This window comes from Anabas testudineus, chromosome 8 (assembly GCF_900324465.2).
Source record: "Anabas testudineus chromosome 8, fAnaTes1.2, whole genome shotgun sequence".
In the NCBI taxonomy this organism is placed as follows: domain Eukaryota; kingdom Metazoa; phylum Chordata; class Actinopteri; order Anabantiformes; family Anabantidae; genus Anabas; species Anabas testudineus.
Window position 1 is genome coordinate 20,520,789 of NC_046617.1, and position 19,288 is coordinate 20,540,076.

Sequence of the window (19,288 nt, forward strand, 5' to 3'; positions counted from 1 at the left end):
CTTAGGTTGAAGGTATTTACAGTTTTAGCATATAAGACAAGACTTAGATGAAGTAAAAGTACTTATTTGAACTTATAATAGACTTTTTTTGCCCTGTCTTCAGATGACTGTCTGCACTTTTATTGTGTTATTGCACTGTTTGCACAGGATGCACTTTATGTGTTTTGCTAGGACAACTTAGCAGTCCTCAGCCCGAGGTTCTGTCTTGTTAATGTTTTATGTAGAACCATGGTTCTGGAGAAACGTTGTCTCATTTCACTATGTACTGCTTCAGCTATATGTGGTTGGAATGACAATAAAGCTTCTTGACTTCACTTGACTTGACTCCCAATTGTATTATTAATACATCAGCATGTTTTAGTTATTATGGTTTATTATTATTGTTGTTGTTGTTGTTGTTGTTGTTGTTGTTGTTGTTGTTGTTGTTGCTATGACCACAGACTGCCGGGTAACACACCCAGTTACTATGGAAACGCTCTTTGCTACGGAAGCTCGCTGGGATAACAGGAGCCGAAAGGCGAAGCGGGGCAGGAGCAGCAGGAGGCCATGGTTGGATAATGACTGACGTGGAAAGTGTTTGGAGTGAGTAACAAACTTCGGGGGCAATAAAAGTCTGGACGGTTCAGTCCTTCGCTCGTGTGTCAGCTCCCGCACGTTTCAGCGCAGGATGAGTCTGGACAAAGCGGAGCTGTGTGACTCACTGTTAACCTGGGTAAGTTTGGTGTTAGCGAGCTTTTCTAGCGGGGCTAACGCTAACCTCGGCTAACAGGTGTCGGCAAAGGGACAAGAAAATAAATGAAGGGTTCTTATGAACTGGGAATACTTTACTTTACTGACCTAAGTGAGTTAACGTACGGCATTTGACTGGTGTCAAGTTGTGTGTTTTGAAGCTACCTATCGCTAGCCAGCCAAGCTAACTACAATAACTAGCTTAGTTAACTAGCTAGACTAACTAGCTAGACTAACTAGCTAGGTGAAGAGCTAGGACACTGCTCGTGTTCTTTTTTAGTGTTTTTGTTGTGTGTGTCTGAAACTGACCTTGAAAAACCCGAATGCAGTAATGTGTGTTATCCAACATAGTCATTTCTAATCCACCTGTTTGGCTCTTTTCCACTGAGACTAACGTTACTACTGATATTAATAGCTTGTTAAGAAGGGTTGTAATTCCTTATGACTGCTCAGTTTCTGTCTTTGTTTAGAGAGACTGGGTGGGATTAGACAAAATCCTTGTTATTTACCTGTAATGTCTGACAGTTTTGTAAAACTCTGGCATAGATAGATAGATAGATAGATAGATAGATAGATAGATAGATAGATACCCACGGGTCCCAGGTCTTCACTTGGAAAATATCTCAGAAACAAAACAATGACACCAAGATGCACAAAACATCTAAAACAAAGACTCTAATAATGCTAAACGATTACAGAGATACGCAAATGACCATAGAGAGATACCTACACAGAGATATCTACACAATGATGAAAAGATGTCTCCAAAAAGACACCAGTGAAGTAAAATAAACAGAAGTACACACAAAAAGAAACAGACACAAAATGATTAGAAAGATGCACTGAGTGTAAAATACAACACATTAAAAAATAAGTGTCTTCTGAGATTCACAAGTGATGCAAAAACATTACAAAGATTTGCAAAATTTAAAGAAGAAAGAATGACCAGCAGCCATGTTGGTTGTTGTCATTTTATGTCTCTAAACAGCCGAATGGAAAAGAAGACACCTCTTTCTTAATGTGTAATCATGTGTTCTTCTGTAGGACGTACAAGTCATTAACTCCCATTAAAGCTTGCTCAAATGGCATTGTTGGGTTTTCTCTATAATTTTTTGTATAAATATTTTCTGTAAGGTCTTAAACCTTACACTGTAAAGTGCCTTGAGATAACTTCTGTTGTAAATTGGCGCTATACAAATAAAATTGAATTGAATTGAAGTACACATTGTTTCATCATCTGTCTGTGTAATCAGGTTGTTATACTGTGATTTACTGGTGTTCTCGTATGATGTTCGCCAATTAAGTATACACATTATTATTTATGTACACATATTTAAACGCACATGAGTATCTGATGCTTTAGTTTAATAGGAAAAAAAATACAGTTTTGCATCAAATGCACATGTTCATCAGTGTTTTCCTCTTTAATTACTCATTTGTAATGTCCCCATTCCCAGTTACAGACGTTTCAGGTGCCGTCATGCAACAGCAAGTACGACCTAACAAGTGGAGTGGCCATCGCACATGTGCTGCACAGAATGTAAGGGCACACATACACATAAATACCTAAATAATTGTATTTACAAATGATTTTATTAGATCAACTCACAACATGAAGTCAGACCAACCTGAAAGAAGTCAGAACCTACTCACTGTGCTTATCTATGTGGTTTGCATTTTATTGCTTTTTGAATTACACAACTCCATTATCTATACAAATATCTTTTTTTCTTTGACTGAGTTTGATTTTTGAGTCAACCAATCTCTTCAGGCTTTGTGACCTTTGTAGCTTGTTGTGGAGTATTTGTGTTGTCCTTGTAGCTATAACCTCACTGATAAATAGAGAACTAAACTATTTTTGAATCAAATCAAAATATTCTCTTATTTAGCTGCTTCTGAAGCGTCATTCCCAAGTGTGACATGTGACTTTAATGAGCTGTTCTACTCAAATGAAATGCGCTTGGCAGAACAGGAGCAGAGAGTCTCAATGCCCTGTGGCCTCTCGTGTGAATCTTGATGTCCAGAGATGTGCTGTCCTTGTTGTCACTGGAGTTCTCTTGTGCTCTCATTAACAGAGATCCCTCTTGGTTTAATGAGACATGGCTAGTCAGGATCAAGGAGGAGAGCGGGGCCAACTGGCGCCTGAAGGTAATTTATGAAACAGCAGGATATGACAGAATGACAAAAAAACTATACTCATCAGGATGTCCTGGCTTTTTTGGCAGATTTTTCCCTGATGAAAATGAGAATCAAGAATTTTTTGTTGTTTTTTCAGGTCAGCAACTTGAAGAAGATTCTGAAGAGCATCCTGGAATATTATCACGATGTAAGATGATTTTATAAATGTTTTGCTTTATATTGTCCTGTTTCTTATCATTCTCAGGACCGTGACAAAGAGTCCATCCATCTAGTTTTTTCAGTGAATACGCACCGTTAACACTTGTCAAACTAGTTGAAGGTTCATGTTAAGTTAGTGTTGGACCCATTGATGCTCATCTTAGCAAATCATTGCGCAAGAAGAGATATAGACTGCAGTATCATTTACAACATTTTCTTATCCGACATATTCTGGATTAGAAGTAGCTGTAAACTGTGTTTGGTGAGTGGGAGGGCCTCTTCTGCCTTTGCTTCTTTAAATGACAAATACAGACTAGTGCCACCCGCTAGAATAGAGGGTAAGCTCCTGACACAGCAGATGGTGTAAAGGTGTCTATAGAATGAGATTTCAGTAATCTTAGTTTCATTGCAGCTGCACTGTGCAACATTGATCTAATGAACTTTGGAACAACATCAACTTTTGTGGCTAGACTGTACGATGATAACACCTACTGTATTGTGGACGCAAGTAAAGATGCACAAATATTTTGAGCATGTGTGATGTCTGCACCGCTACAGCTGTAAACAGTGAAGTTGTTGACCAGTGACCAGTAGTCGTAGTTCGTAGCAGCAGTCACATTGTGAGGCTTCATTCAAAATTTCTGACACTTTGAAAATGTTGTCGTAGACAAGAATGTGTCACGCCATCTTTGAACCTCCCACAGTGGGACCATCATTTTGGAGCTACAACCACAATCTGCCCACAATCACACAGTGTATATATTAAGTTACTTCTAGTTCTTTGATATGTCTCTGCCCTGAGACTCAGTCTTGTCTCCTCTTACTCTCCACAAACAGGTGCTTGGTCATCAGGTATCAGATGAGCACTTGCCCGACGTGAACCTCATAGGAGAGATAGGAGATGTCACTGAACTAGGCAAGCTGGTGCAGCTGGTTCTGGGCTGTGCTGTGAGCTGTGAGAAGAAACAAGGTAAAGCTGCCTGTGAAAATAACACGCAGGATTAACTCAAGTCAAACCACATGATTCGTGCTTTATATCGTCTGTGACCAGAAAAACTGACCAAATGCTTTTTCTTTTCAGTTTAGCAGAAAAACTGATTAAATAATTGTTGTTTAAACATGAGCTCCATGAGCACTGGTTGTCTGAAAATAGATGCATTGCAGGTTTTTAGGAGAGTATTTGTGTTAATCTGCATTTGGCTGCACCATCACCAGTCTCTGTTGTCTTCTCCCAAACACAGAGCAAATCCAGCAGATAATGACACTTGAGGAATCTGTCCAGCATGTTGTGATGACAGCCATTCAGGAGGTGAGAGAGTCCCTGTGCTTATCCTCTCGGTTCTCTCTACTTTGCATTAATCCCACTTCTTAGTCACGGCAAATTCGCTATCAAAGAAATCCGGATAAGCATAAAACTGAACTGAGTCCCAGAAACCCAACTCTGTGATATTTCAAGAATATGTTTAGTGTTTTGTTGGCACACATACGACTGGAAAAATATTGAACAGGGAAGAAGGACGTGCCAGGTTTTATCAAACAAAGTTATCCAGAAATAAACCCACTTTTTTGGAACAGGCTCTGATATCTTCTCAATATTTTCAGCTTTTTGTTGACTTTCATATGGCTGCTTCCAATCAATTCATGTACACCACAAGCTGATAACAATATGGAACAAGTATGAACAGTAAAAATAATTAAAGAAGCTTAAGATCACGTTCAGACAGACTTTGACTCTGAGTGAATAAAATGCAGCCCTACTTGTTCACTTGAATGGGGAAGTGAGTTTAAACCTACGGGAACACGGACCACGAGAGGCTTCGTCACATTGGTGAAGTGTTTGGAGATGTGTCTGCTAATTGAGTTGTTACAACAAACCATGTCAACCACAGTCACTATGTTTGAAACGTCTAATGTTTGTTGCATATATATATATATATATATATATATATATATATATAACTTTCCAGCTCTGTTTCATTATTACACAGAAACTAACAGGTCAATATGTTGTTTGGTTTCCACATTAGATATGTTCAATCTATTACTTTGTTACTACAGAGATATTACAGCCCTGTCACTTTAAACTTACCCCTCTGTTCGCTTGTTATTTCTGTGCTGTGAAGTGTTTCTTAAACAACTTCTCTGTGATACTAAGACTGTGTAACTAACAGCTGTGATGTGTTTTGTTGTTTAATAAGCACATTTAATTTAGGGAGTCCAAATGCACTTGGAAACGAGTTATGTTCACATTCACTGCACTAACCTGGTTACTGTAAATCCATAGATGCATGCAGAAGCAGAATCATATTTACTCAGATCTGCAGACAGAGAAAAATAGAGAGGATGGAGCTCCTTTTCTGTCTCAGGTTAACAAATACACAATAGAAACCAACTTAATTTTTCTACAGCCACTTTGTGTTAGTTTAATCTGACCTGTTTTAAACATGTTGGGGTGTCGCTCTATGTAATATTCTCTGCTTCACTGCCTTCCTGTCTGCAGACTTTTGTTCTGCACATGTGCTCTTGTTAAAACACTCATTGGAAACCTGGTGAAACGTAAACATGGCAGAGAAACTGTTGTTCTCTAGATGAAAATCTACCTGGAGAGAGGATTTTAAAAGCCATAATGTTATTGAGACTGGTGTAATGTGTGTTCTGTCCTCTGTTTTAGCTCTTATCAAAAGAGCCTTCATCTGAACCAGGAAGCCCAGAGACCTACGGGGACTTTGACTACCAGGTAAAACCTGCAACAAGTTCATTCCCTTCTCTGTGTACTGGCATCCTCACACATCAGTTGTGTCCTTCTTTTGTGTTTTCCCTCAATACTTCACTAAATGTCTCCTTCCTTCCATACTGCAGTCCCGGAAGTATTATTTTCTGAGTGAGGAGCCTGATGAGAAGGAGGACCTGAGCCAGCGCTGCAGAGACCTGGAACATCAGGTTGGTTCACGAATAGGGGGGTGAGGGAGTATTTCCTGAGACTTACTGTTGAAATCTTCAAGATTTCAGACAGTTACTGTATAACCATTAAGTACTATTCAAAACTGAAGAACCGAGATTTCAGCAGAAAATAAACCAACAAAAGAAGAAGAAGCTGGTGCAACTTTACAGTGCAGGGGGGGGGTAGCTCAGGTGGTAGAGCAGTTGTCTAAGAATCCTAGGGTTAGTGGTTTGGTTCCTGGTCTCTCCTAGCTGTGGGACTAATACAGGTTTCTAAAATAAAAAGATCTGTAGAAAACTTTGTGAATGTTGCTCAAATGTACTTCTCTTTATAGAGAAGTAATTACTGAATATATAAACATCCATTTTTAGGAGCCAATACATGAGTCCAGTGAAAATCTTAAGGATTATAACTGGGGTTTGGTTTGGTTTAATCTTCCATTTGTTGGGTGGTGCTATATATATAGACTAATATAAAACCATCTAACCTCTGCTGAACTGGCGTTCACATACTTTGAAGCCTGGTTTTGCTGTACTGTGGTTGCAGCGTGTTGTTGAATGTGTGCCTGCAGCGTTTGTGCTCTGGCTCTTATTGATTAACCCACCTGAGACTATGCTTGTTTTTGCATCAACTGAGAAGGGACTAATTTAGGATTTTTAAAGAAACGTCCTCGTCAATAGTTGCATAACATCAAGATAAAACCGACACGTTGCCTTGGGATGGAGCAGTAGCCAACAATAATTTGTGCTGCTCTCAGCCCACCTGTTTGTTTACTTATTTAGCCCACGCACAAGGGATTAGTCATTTGTGTTGTTTTGGAAGCTGCTTACTGTTACTGGTCCTGTGCTAAAGCATGCAATCTGTCCTTAAAGTTCAGTGTAGGGTTTGCTGTATTCAGACTGGAGAGATGTCCAGCAGGTAAGAATAAAGGCCCCGTTTTTAGCATTGGAATGCCAGCTTGTCTGTCACCTCAGTTCAACCTGATTTTGTAATGCACCTCTAAACTGCAGCTCTCCCTTTTTCAAACCAATTTCATCAACCTGAAGTTAAAACTCTGCAGCTAAACCAGTATAACCAGTGTCATCAGTGGTCCTCAATGTGCTCTGCATATTCATCTGTTTATATCATGAGGACCGAGTTTAGGCTTTTGTTAACACTACTGAGAAAGTTCCATCTGCTTGAGATCATTGCACACCACCTGACTAACTAGCTTTAACTGCTGAGCATGTGAGCATGTCTTTGAGGTCTTCTGTGTTTTAACAGTGGTGACTTTGTCACTGTGCACCACCTTTTTTCCTATGTGAATCTGTTGCTCGCTAATACTGTGGCTTTCAGAAAAACCCCAGTTGTTTTGTCAGTCTGCTGCACATTTTTCTTTTGTAAATTGGTCACTGCGCATATTCTCTGTCAGTAGTCTGTTACTAAATCTTCTAGTTTTACACCTCTTCTTGCAATATTTGTCTTCTGTTCCTGTTTCTTCCCCTCCAACAGCTGTCGGTGGCTCTGGAGGAGAAGTCGTCCCTTCAGGCAGAGACACGTGCTCTGAAGGAGAAGCTGAGCCGCTGTGACTCTCTGGACGCCTCCACCATCACTAGCAAGAAGCTGCTGTTGCTGCAGAGTCAGATGGAGCAGCTCCAGGAGGAAAACTACAGGTACAAGCTGTGAATGCACACTGAGGAAAACAGTCCAGTGTGTCTGTTTAGAATTTAACAAACACAGTGGTAACATTGAACAGTTTGCATTAAAAATGTAGTTGTAGTAACTCAAAAAATTCATATATGAATCAGATTCTACTGTTGAGTCATGTTGCTCTATTTATCCACTTACACAAAAAACACTGTATATCTCAGACTGGAGAACAGCAGAGATGATATGCGTGTACGGGGAGAGATCCTGGAGCGTGAGGTGACCGACCTCCAGCAGCGTAACGAAGAGCTGACCAGCCTGGCTCAGGAGGCACAGGCCCTAAAAGACGAGATGGACATTCTCAGGTGAGATCTGCTCTAGTTTTCTTAATTAGACACCTCTGACACTTAATCTCAATGCTGAGAAATCCTAGTATCATCTTTATCTGATCAGTAAAATTTGTTAAGTTTGATAAGGCACTAATGAATATGCACAAAACATACTCTACTGCTAACAATGTTTGTCCAAGTATATATTTGTTTAAAGATTTACCTCTTCAGTAAAATGAATGTAATCTGAGTTGAGAGGTTAGAATAGATTAGAATAGAGAAATATAGGTTAGTTGAAGTTCATTGTCACAGCTTTAATAAAAAAACTCTCAGGGTTATGTTAAGACACGTGTTTTCTGGCATATTAACTTGTTAATTTGAAGGATTTATTGACAAACTAAAAATGCAGAACATCACAGGCCTTTTCTTTAAGCTGTAGTTCATGTATCCTCAGTTTACACTCAGAGAATCAGCTCCCACACAGCCCACACACAGACGTCCATTCAGCTCCTCTCTGACATCTGTGTTGATAATAGCATTTTATGCACTGACGTTGGCTTGTGTCAGAGTTGTAGTGGAGTTCATACCCACTCAGATGTACTAAACAAAAAATCCTGTACTGGTCCTGAAAACTTCTCCCCCCCCCTCCTCTTCAGGCACTCATCTGATCGGGTGAACCAGCTTGAAGCACTGGTGGAGACGTATAAAAGGAAGCTGGAGGATCTGGGAGACCTGCGCAGACAGGTGCGTCTCCTGGAGGAGCGCAACACAGTGTACATGCAGCGCACCTGCGAGTTGGAGGAGGAGCTCCGCAGGGCCAACACTGTCCGCAGTCAGCTGGACACCTACAAGAGACAGGCAAGCTGTGGGCTGGATGAGGAGGGGGGCTGATATTTGCTCCTGTGTTGACGTCCAATTGATGTTAAACACAGTTTGGCTCTTTCATGTGTTTGGAAATCTGCACAGTCTTTATAGAGAGCTCCTGCCAACCCATACTGTTGCTGTGCTCTCGCAGGCTCATGAGCTTCACACCAAGCACTCGGCAGAGGCCATGAAAGCTGAGAAGTGGCAGTTTGAGTACAAGAACCTTCACGACAAGTATGACGCACTTCTGAAGGAGAAAGAAGTGAGTTGGCGAGAAATAAAAGTTCAGTTGTGGTGAAGAAGTGTCTCACTCACACAGTGGTTTTAATGTGGTGTTTATCTGTTGGTAGCATCTGTTTCGTGTCATGGTCACACACCAAAACACCGTCGTAGTACTAGTGCTTTTATTGCAGTGATTACAGTGTTTGTGTTTATGACAGAACACATCTCTGCAGGATGAATAGTTGCCAGGCAAATATCGTACTATTCTTCAGTGGACTCCCACGTCCTGTGTCAGTTCTAGCACCTTCTGCAATCTGACAGGAGTGATTAATGTCCTCAGTTACTTTGAAATAATTAAGAGATGAATACTGAACCGACACGTAGTCTCCATTTTCAGCTGGGCTGTAAATTAGCAACCTTATAATTTCTTAACCTTCAGCTTTATGTTTTCTTTCATTTCTCAGCGTCTGATCTCAGAAAGGGACACACTGCGGGAGACAAACGATGAGCTCAGGTGTGCACAAGTCCAGCAAAGGTGTCTCAGTGGAGCAGGTAAGTTGTTATTGCATCCAGTCAAACGATTGTCATGATGTAAACATCACTGTTCTACAAGTGTGTAGCAGTGTGTTTGTAGTGAAATCATAAATCTAGTCATATCTATTCAGAGAACAAAAAAACAAGTAGTGACCAAAAGTAGAACTAGAACTAAGTGTTCTAGACCAGAAAAGGCCAAAATAAAGTGATCAGCCACAACATTAAAACCACTGGCAGGTAAAGTGTTGGGATATATCAGGCAGCAAGTGAACAGTCAGTTTTAAAGTGTTGAAAGTAGAAAAACTGGGCAGCGTAGGCATCTCAGTGACTCTGAGAAGGACCAGAGCATCAGCAAAAACAACAGATGTTAAGGGGTGAAAACCGGTGCATCTGCAAAAGGATCATAGGTGTTCAAGGCTCACTGAAGTGTATGGAGAGCGAAGCGTGGTCAGGTCAGGCATAGTGCCCACACTGACCCCAGCCCACTACTAAAAGCACCTAAACTAGGCAGGTGAGTATCATATGGCCTGACGAAACACGTTGTCTTAGACATGTGGGCGACTTGGTGCTTGTGTGTGTGTCGCTTTACCTGAGGAAGATATGGCACCAGGATCCATTATGGGAGTTCACAACTTGATGACAGAGGACATGAATCTGTTTTGGTGTCCTGTGCTGCATTTAGTCTTTCATTTTTCTCACATAAAACAATTAATGAATTATTGTCAGTTGAAATAAAGCTGACACTTCATCCCTCTCTTTATCTCTGCAGGAGGCTTGTGTGACAGTGGCGTCGCAGTAGGAAACCTCGCAGCAGAGATCATGCCTACTGAGCTCAAGTTAGTCTGTTAATGCAGTTTGTGTGTATAAGCTGTTGTAGCAAATTAATCCAGTCGTAACAGATGAGATTTTTCCTTTAAACCTGTTGCAGATGTGTATGTGTGTCACTACGAGGAGCCCACTTCTGCCCTGTGTTCATCTTCTACAGTGTCAGATACTCAGAGCTGCTAACAGCCTCAGGAGGTTTAATTTTAGAGGCTGAATACACATTTGGCCTCAGTAATGTCGACACACGGGCAGCGCTGCACACATAGAGAAGGCTGGGTCGAGTCACTCTGTGATTCTCTGACCCTCTTCATCTGCCCACTCCCTTTCTCCACCTCCTTGTTTCCTCTTTCCTCCCAACAGGGAGACCGTGGTGCGTCTGCAGAGTGAAAACAAGATGCTGTGCGTCCAGGAGGAAACCTACAGGCAGAGACTCGCAGAGGTGCAGGCTGAGCTGGAGGAGGCTCAGAGGAGCAAGAACAGCCTGGAAACTCACAACAGGTAGGAGTGTGTGTACTCCGCGTTCGCTCCAACTTCTAGTTCAGCAGTGTTAAATAATCATTCCCCTTCTAGGCCACCATATTGTGTGTTCCTGGACATTAAGCTGGTTGTTTGGCTGATAGTGGGAGTGATATCTGCCTAAATGTCAACTCACCCTCTGGACTGTGTGCTCAACTGAGCTGTGTGGGCTGGGCTGGAGGACAGACAGCAGAAAGCCAGATTGTCCCTTGACTGTGTGTGTTTACACGCTTGTGGGCATGTGGACATGTGGGTGGACTGCGTGTGTGTGTGTGTGTGTGTGTGTGTGTGTGTGTGTGTGTGTGTGTGTGTGTGTGTGTGTGTGTGTGTGTGTGTGTGTGTGTGTGTGTGTGTGTGTGTGTGTGTGTGTGTGTGTGTGTGTGTGTGTGTGTGTGTCCATTGCAACACCAGGCCCAGGGTGTGGGAAGCCTCCTCAGCAACAGTAACAGGAGGAGAGGAGCAGAGCAGTGAATGGACAGGCAGCACACGTTAGAAAATAGACAGACGTGGCTGTAAGTGTTGGTACTCTGACACCTCGCTGCAACAAAGCTTGGTGCTTGTTGAAATTTAAAGCTCTTTATCATTGTACAAAGTGTTAAAAGCTGAATTTTTCATCTACAAACATCTGAAATGGTCTCAACAAAGTTAAAAGTAGTAAACAAGTGGACTGTCGAGAGATTTCAGTCAGTATCACAGGTGTCTTCAGTCCTTCAGGCTGTTTACGTGGAGAACAGTCGTCACCTCACTGAACACGGACAAGAGAAGAAAAGACTAAGAATCGTCTGAGGAGATGAGGAGGAACATAATCAGCATACGTGGTGAAGGTAACGACGACCGAACCACATGCAAGCAGCTGATGTTCCTGTGAGCACAGCTGCTGATATTATGAACAAGTTTAAAACTCTGTGGGACCAGAACCGACCTCCCTAGACGAGACCACGAGAGGAAAACTGAGCCCAGACTGGACAGAAGGAAACAGATCACAGATCATGGCTCCTCCAACAGGATCATGACCCAAAACATGTAAAAAGAAGAAGAAGCTGTGAGTCCTGATCTTTATCCTGTGGAACTCTTCAGACCTGAGAGAACCAGAGCAGCTTGATCAAGTCTTACAGAAGGAGTCTTAAATATGACAGAGAGCGGTGGAGAACAGTTACTTTTGTCAGTTTCACTCATTGCAGAGTGAACTGTTTATTTTCTCTTTAGAAGTTGAAGGACACCAACACTTTGAGCCACGTCTGCGAAACTTTGCAAAAATCTTCCACCCACAGTAGCAACTTATCAACCTTGTGTTTCATGTTTGACGTCTTCTGCCATCTGCCTCCCTTTTGTTCCACACAGTTTCTTAGACGTGTTTATGTTGTCTCCTCTTCCTGATCCTAATTCTTCTCCTTGCTCTTCTCCTTTTGTCTGTTTCCAAGGTTGAACCTGCAGCAGATCTCAGAGCTGCGTTCTCAGGTCGAGGAGCTCCAGAAAGCTCTGCAGGAGCAGGGCAGCAAGACTGAGGATGTGAGTGCAGAGAGAGCTGCTTCTTCCTCTGCCCAATTCTACACTTCACATTTTTATCTCCCTTCAACATAAACTATTAGATGCTACAATCAAGTTGAGACTTTATACACAGCATATACACAGTGTGCATGTGAAAGGTTTTACTGTTCGTCAGTTTCACCTGAAGGAGGAGATGTAGAGAGTTAATGTGAACCGGGTCCAGATGTACAAAACTGTTCAAAGATGAAGAATTGAACTCCTGTTTAAATGGACACTGTAAAATCAGAATGTTTTCATAGCACACTGAGTATATCTGAAGAGTGCAGTGACTGTTGTTCTACTTTGTAACATGTGCGGGAATTTAACCCATGTTTGCTGTGCTGATTCACTGTTAACGCCTGCCCCTCTCTGTCTGTCTCCCTCCGCCTGCCCCCATCGATCAACTCTGCCAAAATCAGGCCATCGTAAGTACGGCCCACCCTCTGTCCAACTGGCCTGTGATTTAACTCTTTGACAGCTTGACTTTTACTGCTTATACTGTGTGTTTGCGTCTGTGTGTGTGTCATTTAGAAAACAGGATGAGTGTAACATGTTTTTAACATGTTTTTAATCTCCCCTCTGTTTTCTCTGAAGTCATCCTTACTGAAGAAGAAGCTTGAGGAGCATTTGTAAGTACTCAGCTGCTTCTTAATAATTATTCGTCCATGTGAGCTCCAAATAAAAGCCAGTTCACTCACATGTATGTGTTTGTTACAGGGAGAAGCTCCATGAAGCTCACTCTGATCTGCAGAAGAAGAAGGAAGTCATTGATGACTTGGAGCCCAAAGTGGACAACAGCAGTAAGACGTTCCTCTGAAACTCTCCCCAGTCACACACTGCAGCTGTGCTGCAATGATAGTCATTGGTGTAAAAAGTACACAAGCAGTAAAAGTGCAAATACTACTGTGAACACATTCACTGAATAACATTCACTTCCCGACGTTCCAGAGTAATTATGGAAGAATCATATAAAACTAAATTGGAGACCATTCGGCTAAATTAAGATTTAACTCCTCCTCTTCTACTGCTACTTCTAACAACTTTCTTCACGTCTCTCCCTCCCAGTGGCCAAAAAGATCGATGAACTGCAGGAGATCTTACGGAAAAAGGACGAGGACATGAAGCAGATGGAGGAGAGATACAAGTGCTACGTGGAGAAAGCGAGAACGGTCAGTCCACCTTAGCAGTACATGTTGTGGCAGTACTGATGATGTTTAGGTCTAATGAAAGTATGAGAATGAGGAAAATCTGGGGCTGTGGAGTTAGGAGGAGGTGAGTTCCCAGACACCTGCAGCTACTCTAGGCTCCACGCTACCAGCATATTAGCATTGTTTGTTAATGTTGCTAAAGTCCACCTGTACAGACGTTAAAGGTTGTAATGTTTCAAGATGATGATGTGATGTTCTCCAGTCGACTGGAGCCGATCATTTCTAAAAATCATCAGCATAACTATGGTGTCCGTCATTTGAGTGTGATGATAAATCAGTGCACGACTCTTATTCTTTATTCTATTACATGACCCGTGTGTCCGCAGGTGATCAAAACTCTGGATCCTAGTCAGCAGCCGGCAACTGTGACTCCTGATGTTCAGGCTCTGAAGAACCAGCTGACGGAGAAAGACAGGAGAATCCAGCACCTGGAGGTCTGACCCTTCAAACACAGACACTCGTATGAGGCTAATGTCCATGTAGCTCGTTCTGTCTCACTGACGATCTGTTTTTCTGCACAGCGAGACTATGAGAAGAGCAGAGCCCGATATGAACGAGAAGAGAAACTCATCATCAGTGCGTGGCACAACATGGTGAGTGAACGAATCCATAGAGACATGTAGAACTTAATATTAGGACCAAACTGTTCCTACTACCACCTTTAGAGTCTAGAAAAGGCCCAGAGACAAGGGATGGTCCAGCACAGAGAGCTGGAGTGGATGAAGGGAAAACATGAAATAATGAAATAAATCTGAGGATGAGCCACTGACAGAAAGTTGAAAATAGGACGTAAACCAGAGCCGACGCCTTCAGTGAAGAAGCAGCTTCAAGATATATGTTCTGCATATTGTGTTTTCTCTCTCTGCATTATGTTTCACGCCCACGCCTGATTCTTGACTTTCTTTTTCTCAGGGTCTGACTCTGCATCAGAAAATGTCCAGCGAGCGGCTGGTTTCCCCCAACCAGGCCATGTCCTTCCTGGCCCAGCAGAGACAGTCCACCAACGCCAAGAGAGGCCTGACACGTCTCCACCCGAGATAAAAACGTCCAGGCAGGAGCAGGCTGAAACAAAGCATAGAGGAGATGAACGGAACTTTTCATCTTTGCCTTATTCACTGGATGCTGCGGCTCAGACATGTGTCGCGCTGCTGCTGCCCCCTGCAGGCTCCTAATGACATGACATGTTTCTCTAGAGCCTCAGAGGACAAAGACACAAGTGACTGGAGTAGTTTCACCTTTTAAGGTGAATTTTAGTTCCTCTTTAGTTTCTCATGCTGGAATCTGTTGTTTTGTTTTGTTTTGTTTTGTTTTTTTTATAATGTTTTCAATATATTTTATGTTCAGTCGGACAGAATGTGAACTAGTTTTGTCAGTTTAAATGTGGTAGATGAAGGAGGGAATATTAGAGGTATTATATTTACTATTGGACAAGCTAAAGAAGACATGAAGCTACACAGGATACAGACTGAACAGATTTAACTTGAGCTGTTCATTTAGTTTCTAGTTTCCTTGTAGCTTTTGTTTTCGTCTTCTTTATTGTGATTTTTTTTTTTTTTATTTTATTTTGAAAGGCCATGAGGAGGGTGTATAAATGGCTTTAGTCATAATTAGTTTTCACTTGAATCTTTACTCTTAAAAACTTTAATCACAGTAAATATTTGTTAGTATTTTCACAAGATCTACACCAAAGCACTTTGTCTCTAGAGCAATTTGTTCAGTGCCTCTTAAAAATTCCCTGTCCGTGGATGATGTTTTGTGTATTTGGAAGCGTCCAAGTTCTGCTAATTAGTTGATTATGAATTTTGAATATGATTTTTTTATTCAACTCCCTCTTCCTAAAGATTGAAAGATGGCGCAGGACATTATTTGCACTCTACATTCAAACTTTTGTGAACGTAGGTGCAGAGTTTATCACAAACACTGGAAACACTAAACAAAATGACTCAGCTAGTGGCCGTTTGCTGCTGCACCTCATTTACAGTTAAACAGAACTGGAAGCAAATCAATACATCAATACACTGGAATTCTTTTATTATCTACTGACAGGAAGTCAGAGCGGCTGAGCCTCTATTAGCACAGTTACCGTCACTACATCTGCCTTCACCCACTGCTGGTTATTTTTCCTTCTGTCTGTCCCATATCAGAGCTGCAGTTTGTGACTCGCCCCCCTTTGTGCTACAATCTACACAGACCAGAGTCCTGCTGGTGTGTGCACATGCTTTCTTTATTCTGGGTTGATATTTATGGTGTTAATTTTGACCTTTGCTGCATATTTGCATGGCTTGAAGGGTGAACTTTAGGTTGTGAGTGTGTTTCTTTGAATCATGCAATGGTTTAGTGGATTGTAGGGTCTGAGGCAAACTAAAGATTTGTAGTCCTGTCTGTTCTACTTTTGCACTACAAATAAATGGGATATTATTAAGGTACGACACAGCATCTGGTGTTTTTATTGCTAATGCAGTTCTGAGAAAGACGACTGATCCTGGTTTCACCACCTTTGTCCATGTTTTGTTGAATTCTGTTGTGATCTAAAGCTCAAACTGATTAGTCAGACTTGTCACGTCCTTTGTTCAGCTGTCCAACAGTTGAGTGAAACCATTGTTTATCTCTCGCATCAAACCAGTTTCAGGCTTCTGACAGGAATCAACGCCGCTAAATCTGACGTCTGTACTCTCAGATGTACACATTCTAGGTCAGCAGGTTGGAAACCACTGAACTTTACATGAGCTAGTATTAGTATTAGTAGTGCCTTGAGTACTACAGTAACATACTGCTTCAAGAGTTCAGTATCAGTATTAGTCTAACAGTCGTATACTGTAATTAATCAGTCGGGGCTTTTATTTTGAATTTGTAGGTACTTCCTAATAGGTCACTTCAGTAGGATTTTGATGCATGATTTATACAGTACTTCTTCCACCCCTGATACTCACTGGTGTAAAAAGTACACAAGCAGTAAAAGTACAAATACTACTACAAGTAGAAGTACCATGTCAGATTCTTTGAAGTAGAAGTACTGAGTGCATGCTGTAAAATGTATAGAAGCAGCAGAGTAAGTGTTGAGTTTTAATTTTCTTCAAGTTTCTGAACATGAAGTATTAAAATCGTTGAAGTACCTCCAATCGTAACAGTACTGCAGTAAAAGTACTTCGTTACTTTAATTTGTTGTAGTTCCACTTTTGGCCGCGAGAGGCGCCAGAGACGCCGCGTGACGTCATCAGAGGACATTAAACATGGCCGACCGTGAGTAGCGAGCAGACAGCGAAAGTTAACGATAAACGTTGGTAAAACCCGCAGAATTCATAGTGTTTGATGCGAATATTTAAACGTTGCGGTGGGCCGTAGTTCTATTCTTACACTTGGACACATTTCTTGCTTGATTTGGAGTCTCACATTGAGTTTTTTCGTCGGTAAAAGGCCTCCGCAGACCGGGCGTTAGCCCGCAGTGTTAGCATTAGCTTTTGTTTTTGTCCTTCATCTTCTTACTTCGACGTGTTTATTAGAGTTCAGTCGTTTGAGTTCGGCTGCGTCGATAGAGCGGTTAAAGAACTGTTAAAGAGCGGTTAAAGAGCTGTTAAAGAGCTGTTAAAGAGCTGTTAAAGAGCGGTTAAAGAGCTGGTAAAGAGCTGGTAAAGAGCTGTTAAAGAGCGGTTCATCCTGTGCCGGGTGGGGTCCAGCCCGTAACGGACTCTGGTCTTCGTGGCTCCCGGACTGCGCCTCTTACTGAACATTAGGTCCCGGGATCATGGATCCAAAGCGCGATCACGGTAAATCTCACACTACCGGAGGCGACGACAGCAGCGGAGACTCCAGCTGCGGCAGCCCGGCGTCCCCCTCCGGCAGCCCCGCACCGGCCGCCAGCAAAGCCCCGGCGCCCGGCGGAAACGCGTTCGCTAACGACGGCAGCTTCATGGAGATGTTCAAGAAGAAGATGGAGGAGGAGGAGAGGAGGAAAAAGGAGACGCAGCAAACAGGTGGAGCTGCCAGAGCCACCGAGCAGGGACAGACCTCAGTGGAAAAGAAGCCTCCTCCCGTGACGAGCTTTGTAAGGGGTTTGGTTGTAAGATGAGATAGATGTAGTTTAACACACAGTGACAGCCATGATCTGCTGGCAGCTTGAGTAATGTCCAACATGTTCTTAGTCGAGTCCAGTGTCTGTCACACACATGCTTGTGTTGTACTGTGTTAAGAACTTACTGTGGCAGTTTGTCACATGGCTCAGTAAAGTATAGGGATGCTCCTCACTGATGATGGTTTCGCTGGTGGTGCAGCAGGTGGACTAGGTGTAGACCACCTGCTCTGGTGTAGTCTCCTTCATTGACAGTCCATCTGCAGGGGCTCCTATAACGGTTTCAGTCTTCTATCCCCTAACCCAGGTGGGGAAGCGCAGAGGCGGTGTGTTCCTAAAGACCGGCATGGTTGCAAAGAAGCAGAAACAGGACTCCGAGGTGAGTGGGCTGGATGGTGAAGGTTTGTGAACTGTTAACGAATCTGGATCTGATCCTGAGGCCGAGTCCTCGTCCTTTACTTATCACAAGTTCTGGTTTTGAAAGTCAGTTCACTTCCTGTGGTTCTAGGTTGAGCAGAAGGTGAATGACGATGGTAAACTTCACCCTGCTTCTGTTTATTCAATAATAATATTGATCAACACCATGTGCAACATATAGTTCATCAGTTTACAGTATGTGAGAGTCCTGGATCTGTTCTTGTAATTCAGACTTATTTTAATCCAGATAAATTTGATTCTGAAGAGGCTGTTTGAGAACTTTTAGTCCTGAATTAAATTATCTTGTGCTTTTAAAAGTTTAAACAGTAGAAAGTTAAAACCATCTGAGTGATGCTACTTGTGCCGTTTACACGTTCATTAGTTACATGAGACGTTTGTATTTCAGGATAATTCATTATTTAAATCTTTAAAAAGCACTAAAATCAGAAATCTCTTCAAAAGCAGCATTTTCAGCAACATGTTTGAGTTTGTTCCTAAATTATGATAGAAATTGAGCCATTTATGTCTAAAGATCCAGATAAAGTTTAAAATCAGGTTGTTGACTCGTTCACACACGTTCTCTCCAAACTAGAATCATAGGAAGTAGAAAAGGCAGTGAAGTCGTCATTTAACTAGTGAGTGTAGAACTAGGAGCCGGCCGTCTGAACCTCTCCTGCTGCCGTTAACAACCTGTTGTCTCGTCTCCTGCAGAGGGAGCCAGGCAGGAGCGATGCTTGGTCAAAGTACATGGCTGAGGTGAAAAAGTACAAAGCCCATCAGTGTGGAGACGACGATAAAACGAGGCCTCTGGTTAAGTAGGCTCCAAAAGTCGACAGTGTTTATTGGAGGGACACCACTGGTGAGACGCTCCGGCTGATCCTGACCTCCTCACAGTGCCAGTCCACGTTAACGTGTTTCACAAACTTGATTTTTTTCTATTGTTTTTCTTATTTTGTTGTTGGACTTTAATCTGGTGTTTCAGAAACTTTGACCACATTTCTTATTGTTTAAATCTTTTCAAATTCTGTCTGGTGGATGTTCGGGTTCACGAAAAATAGATTTGTCAACGTTTCAATTAAATTGACACTGCCTGTTTACGTGTGCTGCTGTTTGTTGCCCGTTTGTTACAGACTCTCTTCAGATGACG

The 19,288-nt window shown here is 42.2% G+C and overlaps 2 protein-coding genes across 3 annotated transcripts; both read left to right on the top strand.

The window, feature by feature from the left end:
* Nucleotides 1–502: 502 nt before the first annotated feature.
* On the top strand, nucleotides 503–16,082 carry LOC113154378 (protein Hook homolog 2). Of its 2 annotated transcripts, XM_026348552.1 has the most exons (23): nucleotides 503–712; nucleotides 2,187–2,269; nucleotides 2,805–2,877; nucleotides 3,005–3,055; nucleotides 3,904–4,036; nucleotides 4,308–4,375; nucleotides 5,738–5,803; nucleotides 5,926–6,006; nucleotides 7,499–7,659; nucleotides 7,858–7,998; nucleotides 8,619–8,820; nucleotides 8,978–9,088; nucleotides 9,513–9,600; nucleotides 10,352–10,418; nucleotides 10,768–10,905; nucleotides 12,345–12,432; nucleotides 12,870–12,875; nucleotides 13,045–13,079; nucleotides 13,168–13,250; nucleotides 13,516–13,619; nucleotides 13,985–14,092; nucleotides 14,180–14,251; nucleotides 14,571–16,082. In XM_026348552.1, exons 1-23 carry the CDS (start codon nucleotides 668–670, stop codon nucleotides 14,697–14,699), a joined length of 2,133 nt encoding a protein of 710 aa, XP_026204337.1. In that variant the 5' UTR covers nucleotides 503–667; the 3' UTR covers nucleotides 14,700–16,082. The 2 variants fall into 2 exon arrangements, with proteins under 2 accessions (XP_026204337.1, XP_026204346.1); XM_026348561.1 differs by lacking the exon at nucleotides 12,870–12,875.
* A 786-nt stretch (nucleotides 16,083–16,868) lies between these two features.
* Nucleotides 16,869–19,238, top strand: trir (telomerase RNA component interacting RNase). The gene is made up of 3 exons (XM_026349297.1): nucleotides 16,869–17,700; nucleotides 18,032–18,103; nucleotides 18,853–19,238. The coding sequence occupies exons 1-3, from the start codon at nucleotides 17,401–17,403 to the stop codon at nucleotides 18,958–18,960; spliced, it is 480 nt and encodes a 159-aa protein (XP_026205082.1). The 5' UTR covers nucleotides 16,869–17,400; the 3' UTR covers nucleotides 18,961–19,238.
* Nucleotides 19,239–19,288: the final 50 nt, after the last annotated feature.

Coding starts and splice junctions, on each gene's coding strand:
- trir (XM_026349297.1), top strand. CDS start 17,401: ATGGATCCAAAGCGCGATCACGGTAAATCTCACACTACCGGAGGCGAC. Junction 17,701..18,031: donor CTCCTCCCGTGACGAGCTTT/GTAAGGGGTTTG, acceptor CCCCTAACCCAG/GTGGGGAAGCGCAGAGGCGG. Junction 18,104..18,852: donor AGCAGAAACAGGACTCCGAG/GTGAGTGGGCTG, acceptor CGTCTCCTGCAG/AGGGAGCCAGGCAGGAGCGA.
- LOC113154378 (XM_026348552.1), top strand. CDS start 668: ATGAGTCTGGACAAAGCGGAGCTGTGTGACTCACTGTTAACCTGG. Junction 4,037..4,307: donor GAGCTGTGAGAAGAAACAAG/GTAAAGCTGCCT, acceptor TCCCAAACACAG/AGCAAATCCAGCAGATAATG. Junction 5,804..5,925: donor ACGGGGACTTTGACTACCAG/GTAAAACCTGCA, acceptor TCCATACTGCAG/TCCCGGAAGTATTATTTTCT.